The sequence below is a fragment of the Nymphalis io genome, chromosome 3 (genome assembly GCF_905147045.1).
Source record: "Nymphalis io chromosome 3, ilAglIoxx1.1, whole genome shotgun sequence".
NCBI classification, from domain to species: Eukaryota; Metazoa; Arthropoda; class Insecta; order Lepidoptera; family Nymphalidae; genus Nymphalis; species Nymphalis io.
This window is the reverse complement of record NC_065890.1, coordinates 3796258-3805014: the sequence shown is the minus strand read 5'-3', so window position 1 is coordinate 3805014 and position 8757 is coordinate 3796258. Positions and strand designations below refer to the sequence as shown.

Genomic DNA, 8757 nt, shown 5'->3' with positions numbered 1-8757 from the left:
TTTTCATGGACGCAAAATATGTAGTTAAGTTTTATATAAATATATTTTAAACCTTTTTTTAAACGTGTAGAAAATTGAATGTTTAAATGCACTTTGCATACTATATTTACATATTTTATAGAAAATAATAAAAAATTGCTAAAATAATCGAAATCAATTCAAATATTTTTTATTACACTAATAATATATATATTTTATTACGCAATAAATATATATAAAAAAATCACAATTTTGAAAATAATGTTTTCGATATCTTGAATTTAGATTGTATCCTCCGAATGTTTTCAAACTATCTAAAATGCCTACTTTATATCACAGCAATCATATGCTTATACCAAAAAATATAACTTAAATTCAGTATTAAAAATCGCGTAACATTTACTTGCAAGTAAAAAAGTCAACTTCCTCCACGCATGTGTCACATTTTACAAAACAACAATCCACCATTTTACATCTACATCGAGAGCTGACTGACTTCTTTCCAACAATAAAGCCACGTCCACAACAAAGCGTGGCACAGTTATGCCTGTCCTTGCATATTCTTCCTTTAGTACTGACACACAGATTCGGCGTCTTTTGTAGATAAACCATTTTTTTTCTATCAACTTCCATTTTTCTTCTCACATTGGGCGTGATGGCCCTCTTCGTTGTATAATTCACCAATTTCTTTTTAACCGCGTGATGGTAATGTTTCTTTAATAGGCCCATAGCTGAATTGAATGGGCCCAATCTCTTCCAGCAAGTTTTGGTCGTACACGATCCAGAGAAACCGTGACATTTACATACTTCTCTAAGTTGTTCACCAACAACATCAATACCAATATTGACGTCTTGCTTCAATATCTCCGCAATTTGATCAGTACCCGCCTGCTTCCATTCGAGAAAATTCTTTGTGAATCTCTTACCAAATTTGAAGTCATCTCCACATCCACCTCTTAATTGCGAAGAAATATTTTGGAAGCTTCCCAAACATGAACATCTAGAAAGCTCACCTGATGAACAGCCTCTTGCAATAGCGTGAGTTATCGAGGCGGCGACTAGTGCATGTATGAATGCGGTTTCTCTATATATTTTTTTGAATATGCTCCTCTTAGCCTTTCTATTGTAGACTAGGGAACAATTCCATCTGTCGTATTGGAAACTTTCTTCACATGCCGCTATAGCTTGTTGCTTAGCGGTGACGAGAATCTTCACAAGTCCTGGTTCCTTCCTGCACATTTTCGACTGCCTCTTTGAAGACGTAAACACCTTACAGGCTCCAAGATGAATAGCGTCAGATCTATCCGTGAACAAAGCTTCTACTGTCTTTTGTAATACAGGTTGAAATCTGCAAAAATACAGAAAATTAAAAAAATAATCGTAAAATGATATGAATGTTACTTCAATTCTTAAATCCAGCTTAAACTTACCCTTCAACATCCTTTGTTGCAAAAATTGAAACTATACAGAATATCAATATTGAAAAAACACGAGAGGTAATCATGGTTGAAAAATTAATAACATGGTAATGTTTTTGTGGATCGATCTACACAGCAATGATGACGTTCTTAAATGCAATTCTAGAATGAGCTCATAGTTAACAAAAGACAAAGGTGTAGCAGATAATGAATTTATCGAATTGGGTGTGACCTCACTAAAAAAGGTATAAGTAAACTTAGAAATCAGTGTAAATACATTAGTGCCATAGAGCAAATAATTGACTCCTTATTTCAATGAAGTTAACGTTTCTTTCACATGCAGGGCTGTCACCTTGTATGTTATTTTAAGAATGGTGCCTAGCTTTTAAGTTTAAACGAAACTAACAGGAATCCACAATCACAACTCCACAATCTTCTTAGTTACACTATAAATAAAAAATAACAAATATATATTTATCTGGTAAAATATTGCTGCATTCGTTTTACTAAAACTGAGTAACTTTTTTTATGGAATAGGTAGGCGGACGAGTATATACGCCACTAGTAATAAGTAGTCACCAACGCCCATAGACATTGACAATGTTAACCGCTTACATCGCCGATGCGCCACTAACTAAGATGTTATGTCCCTTGTGCCTGTAATAACACTGGCTCGCTCTCCCTTCAAACCGGAACATAACAATACCAAATACTGCTGTTTTGCGGTGCGGCGAGCTTCCACAAAGCCCTACCACTTACACGTGGGTTAAAAAACGATAAAGTGGGTAGTTTTTTTTTAAAAGTCCTCCAATTAAGTTTTTTACCTTAGTTATTAAATAAGGCGAACGCACATATATTTGAAAGCCTATTCATTTTAAACACTGAAGAAGAAAAACATACGAGGTTGAAATGGTAGTTAAATAGATGTATCTATTCTTCTAATGAACAAGGAAAAAGTTAATATAAAATTTAGCAGCCTGTTAATGTCCCACATGTCACGCTTGCGATGGTTCCATACTGACGAGTACGAAATTAATTATAGACACATATTAAGCACACAAAACTGGTTGCTGTTTTTGATAGTTTTTCATTTTCCAGGGATTGAACCCATCAATGGGCCATCTCAGCTCACTAAATATAGAAACTTTATTACTTATGAGGAGACAGCATTTTTTATAACAAACTTTTATTTAACTTCACTAGTAACTGTTAGGGGGTCAAATCTTGCAACTACATTGGATTGAACCTTAAACCTGAATTCCCTAAACTGATTAAGCTGTCAATTTGCACACCTTATTTGTTTATGACAATATAATCTAGTGTACCGAATAGCGTTAATGGCCGTGAATGGCCGCCATATAAACGAATTCAAAATGGCCGACAAATAAAAGTTTAAATTTCTTTTTCTTATTTTAAAAATTTTAACAATTTTCGTCCGAGATATTATCAACCCTAGTGAGTTATCTTTCAACGATACCGGTACGCTATAGAGGTTCGTAACATTCTTCAATATTAACGTTTTCAACGATCATTTAAAAAAAAAAATGTAACTATAATAATTACGATAATTATTTATTATTCTTTACTAACTTACCTTTCTGATTTTTCCAGTTCCAGTGTTTCCAGTGACGCTGTATGCTCAATTTCGTTTAATTTCAACTTTTAATTAAATATAGCGTTTTATATAAATATTTCATATACTATAAATATATTTACATAAATCACAGTATAACATAACAATACTTAGTAAATTATTTCTGCCTGGCGATAGAATATGGTGGTTCCTACACAGAAGGGTTCGCACAAAGCATCTAGTGAATTTCAACACAAGAAGAATGAGTCATCTGACGAAACGTCGTCTTCGCCCATAGACACTGAAACAAGAAAAAGTGTACACCACTCTTTCAACCGTTATTGCGTATAAGGCATCAAGCACAAAGCAACTTAAGCGACACTAACAGGAAACTCGGCTGGGCTTTATACTGTCTCCTAATTAAAACACTTAGCTGTCTCTAGACCTTGTTAAAGCACACTAAAGAACCAATCATTATTTAAAGAGGTTTCATTAAAGCTTATGTAAGCTCATTGACATTAGTTTGGTTATACTTACAATTTAGTAAATGTTAAATGAAATTGTGGTTAAACTTTACTTTACTTTATACTTTATTGTACTCTAAACTTTTACTAATTTCGGTAAATTGTTGTTTTGGGAATAATTAGTTAAACAATATTGTTGTCTTTTTACGAATGTCAGTAACCACTGAGTTTCTTGCCATTTCTCGGTAGAATCTACATTCCAAATCGGTGGCAGCTTGACATTTCAATACTGTAACTTGTCGATTAGATTTGAGTAACAGAGAAATTATTTAACTAAACGCCAGCTCAAAATCATTTACATGTTATGCCGACAATGATTAATCGATTACATTTTCATTTATTTTATATTCTATCTTTAAAGGAATTATACATAATATAGTAAACATTATTACTTTGATCAAGGATAATAAATATTAATTAAGGCCCGAAAACGTGATACTAATTCGATTATTTGATTAAGGTAAATACAGTTTCACTCTAGACCAGAATAAATTAATAGGATTAATTGATACATAATTCAAGATTAAAGTCGAAGGTAAAATGGAGTTCTTAATTCGTAAGATGTAAGAAGTTGTTTCATATTTTAAATTCAAGTCACAGTTTTGGCTTAATTAGTTTTTCTTATAGGCGTGTACAATGTAGCCTTGAGTCAGTAATTTTATATAAATATATATGCGTGTGTATTTGTAATGTATACACACACATAATTGGCTACTTTAGCATAGTTTTTCTCTATGAAATACTAGCTTTTTCACCCGCGTTAGAGAGGGAGAGGTTAGGTGTGTTAAGCTTGCTTCATACTAAAATTTTAAATTTCATAAAAACCTGTTTAGCTGTGATTGCGTAACAGATAAGCAGATAAACAGAATGACTTTCGCATTTATAATCAATATGTTGGACTTTAGTTTGCGTTAACTATTTCTACTTTATTTTGTCTTCTTCCGTTAATATGCAGATATAGCAATAATTAGTAACTTACAAATATAAAACAGCAATCAAAAATTAACATACTATAGAACAGATAGAACTTGGTTTATCAACTGAATATACTCAATAAAATAAGGTCATGGTCCAATTTCGCTGGGGAGCGCTATTTAAAAAAATTGTAACGTCTTTATATAAAAATAATGTCACACATATTATTTATGTGAATAAATATGATTCTATCAATCCACTAAACCTTACCGAAAGATATTGTATATCTTCAAAAGTCTAATTAGACTTACTCTGTAGAAGTTGTCGGAGCGGATGCGTGATACACACCGTGAACACTATCGGTGTTGTAATCACACAGACCTTTGACGTATTTATAACGATTCAAAGAACACACAAGTAGAAGCTTCAATTAACAACACTAAGACAATTTTGTATGTAATATAATTATTTAATTATTCATTTACAGAAATACATAATTTCGCCATCATTTAATAAATATAAGCCGAGAACGCCTAGTGGTTTGAAACGCGTGAATCTTAACCGACGATCGTAGGTTCAAGCCCGGACAAGCACCACTGAATATTCATGTGCTTATTTTGTGCTTATAATTCATCTCGCGCTTGACGGTGAATGAAAACATTGTGGAAAGCCTGCATGTGTCTAATTTCATTGAAATTTTGCAATATGTGTATTCTATCAACCCGCATTGGAGCAGCGTGTTGGAATAAGCTCCAAAACCTTCTCCTCAAAATGGAGAAGAGGCCAGCAGTGAGACAATAACAGGCTGTTATTGTTACTGTTAATAAATATATATTTATTAAGTTAATATAAGTAAGGAGAGGATTTACCCAGTAAATCTAAGCTAACCTATTAATCGATGGTTAACATACCATAAATATTTATTTCATAATACACGTATAAAACATACAAATACCACGTAATAACTGTATTACGGATGACTCAATGATATGTAGGTATATCAATAAAAATACACATGTAAACTGTATTAACAAATGAACATAGAAAGAATGTAACTTGAGATATTTGATTATACTTTGCACAAATGCGAGCAATTGGCGCTTTATATATACATTTTTTAATCATAAATATTATAAAATCTTTAATTATCTGATATACCTTTTACATACAATACCGATATAAAAGCTTTGGGCAGACTCATCTTAGTGGTACCACTTTTCATCTAACCAACGTCCAAGTATTAATTTCAAGCACAGCAAAACAAGAATCCGCGTAAATGAGCCAGCTTATAATAGGAGATCTTAAATCCATTGAGTAAGGGTTGGTTAAAAATGTTTGCAGTGCCAGTATCTATTTCTGTTATCCCTTTACCAGTCAGACTACCTAATATTTTTAAATTAAAAACAATATATCTTATATGTACAGAAATATATATGTTCAAGCTTCAATAATAAATCTTTACCTTACTCTTTACTTCCATTCATAAAACTGGTTTACATTACCTATTGAAGGACATATGTTTACAAATTGTTACATTTAAGTGTCATCTCTCTGTTTACAATGTCCGAGTTATTTGCGTACAAACATTTGAGTCACGTTGCGATTGAATACTGGTGCCGTTCGAATGAGTGTCAGCACACATATCCGTCAAGGATGTAAGAATTAAACTGTTTCATATTGGTTTTGCTCAGAATGTTGAGTAAGACTGCATGTGTGAGTGAGTGCCTGTGATTGTGTATAGACTTGTGTTCGTGTTCGTTTATCAGTAAAACTCACAAAGGGGAGAGTCAGAGTCTAATTTGAAATGTTTCTTGTTGATTTCAATTACAACAAGTTCTACATAATAATTTTATACTCTAAGTATACAAGAGATCATTAAATTATTACAAACATATCACATTTTTTAGCTTAAAATTGATTTTTTTACTGTAATAATTCTGGCATCATAGATTATAATACTCCTAAAATTACTTGCGATATCCATAATCTTCTACAATACTAAAAAGGATACCTTCGTAATTTGAAGTCCTATTAACAATACAGTCCGATTAGAAATGTTTGCAGAAATACAACACCCAAAAGAAATACATTCGAGTTTAGTGCTTGCTAGCTCCTTTATTGTGGTATACCTTCTCCAAAAAGGATACTTTACATATCGTTGGCAAACCGGTCGGCGCGGATCAATAATAGGCGGCGCGGCGCGCACGTGCTCTGGACGGGACCGTTGTCCGTAAACCTATAACGTATGAATAAACTTATATTTCAGAGCACATAAAAGGCTTACTCCAGACACTTGGCTCTGTGATCAGCGGTGTTAGGTTAAATACATTCGATAATTTTCGTCGAAGCGATATCTATCTTCGCTTTCTTTAGCGGTGTCTAGAAATATTCGATAATTTAACTCAAATTTTTAATTTAGAATTCTACAGATTACGTCGTATATCACGTGAGACAGAAAACATACCAAGGACTAATTTTTAAAGATTAATTAGTAACAGCTTTGATAATAGTATCGACAAGATGTTAAATGTCATAATAAATATTAAAATATCTTAATTTGTCTAATTTTTAAGGGAAACATTACGCAATGCTCTTGAGACACGATTTACTAAATTTAAGTAATTTTCTATATTCAATCGTTGACCACGTGACATATAATATGAATATCTATGATATTTCATTTTGCTACATCAAACTTAATTAATTTAGTAAAGCTTTGTGTATGCTCTTAGGTTTGATTTAATTCATAATAAATACGTTACAAAATAAAGTATCATAGACAACTGGCACTAATTATCAAGTATCATTTTTTTTCCTTACTTTTTAAGCTACGTTCTGCGGTTTCTCCTTCATTAAATCTGAATATGCCCGTTTGATGTGGTTAACTATATTGGTTAACGTTTATAGTTATCGTTCCGCTCCATAGATTCGCAATGTGAAGTTATGTCCTACCCCTTAAGTCTATGACCTACCTCAATAAAGGGACCATATAATGGCAAAATAATTATTCAATTATGTTCCTTGTGCCTGAGTAACAGTGATTAACTAACTAACTAAACCTCCCAACCGGAACACAACAATAGTAAATATTGCTTGGCGGTAGAATATTTGATGACTGGATATTACCTATTCAAGTGGCCTAAAAGAGCTCAGAGCTTTACAATATAAACATAATATGAGTTAATTACATTTTTAAATGACACTTCAATGATAATTATATTACTTTCTGATATTTCGTTATAATTATACACATTATATGTGTATAATCATAACACACAATATAAAGTTTATATTACAAAATTAGCACAATAAACAATTATCCATAAGAAAGGCAATACTTATATAAACAATATGATTCAAACAAAACAACAAATTAATTAAAAGAATATTTCAATAGACGTAAACGATTTTTTTGAGAACGAAATTAATTAACGAAGTGGTCAAAAAGGACTTATATTTCTAGTTACTGTTATTTTTTTATAAAGAATTAAGTTAGAATATTTAAAAGCAAAATCGTTTGTATAATACAAAACAATTACGAATTTATATAGAGTTTATTTGTTATTGATATTTTAACTTTGTAGGGTAACGTTTTATTAAATAATATAAAATAATATATTAAATAAGTATGTATTTATAAGCTTTTAACGTAAATTTGTGAATTAAATTATATCAATTTTGACTCTTAAATACACAATACAATGTCTGGTATTGTTTTTAATGGCAGCTACGCGGTCGATGAACCCTGGCGTAGAGCCAACTGTGCTACGCTGCTACATCCAAGATATTTATCAAATAAAGAGTCTGTACAAGTATTAGTTTAAATATAAAGTATCTAAATCAATAACATAGTTACTTTTTAGTGTATAAATATATTATCAAAATATTTTATGTAAAATTGAATTTCATAATTTTGTTTGATTTTTTTTTTGAAGATTACTATTACATGTGTTGTATTAAAGTGATAAATCATTTAAACGGGTTATTTCTATATAAAATAAAGAATAAAAATATATTATAAGATAAATACAAAAAGATAGTATCTTCTATATTGACAAAATGAAATCAGACAAACAAATATTTCTTTATCTCGTTTACGTAGTCAGTAGTAACTTCAAAATATACACAAATCTATACACTGGTGGTAGGGCTTTGTGCAAGCTCATCTGGGTAGGAATCACTCAGTAGATATTCTACCGCAAAACAGCAGTACTTGGTATTATTGTTCCCGTTTGAAAGGTGAGTAAACCAGTTTTATTACAGGCACAAGGGATATAATATCATAGTTCCTAAGATTGGTGGCGCATTGGCGATGTATGCGATGGTTAACATTTCTTACAATGCCAAT

General features: G+C 31.6%; 1 protein-coding gene across 1 annotated transcript; it reads right to left on the bottom strand.

The window, feature by feature from the left end:
• Window positions 1-378: 378 nt before the first annotated feature.
• On the bottom strand, window positions 379-1483 carry LOC126781319 (protein Wnt-4). Its single transcript, XM_050506250.1, has 2 exons — window positions 1410-1483; window positions 379-1327 (listed from the first exon to the last, which is right to left on the bottom strand). The coding sequence occupies exons 1-2, from the start codon at window positions 1481-1483 to the stop codon at window positions 379-381; spliced, it is 1023 nt and encodes a 340-aa protein (XP_050362207.1).
• Window positions 1484-8757: the final 7274 nt, after the last annotated feature.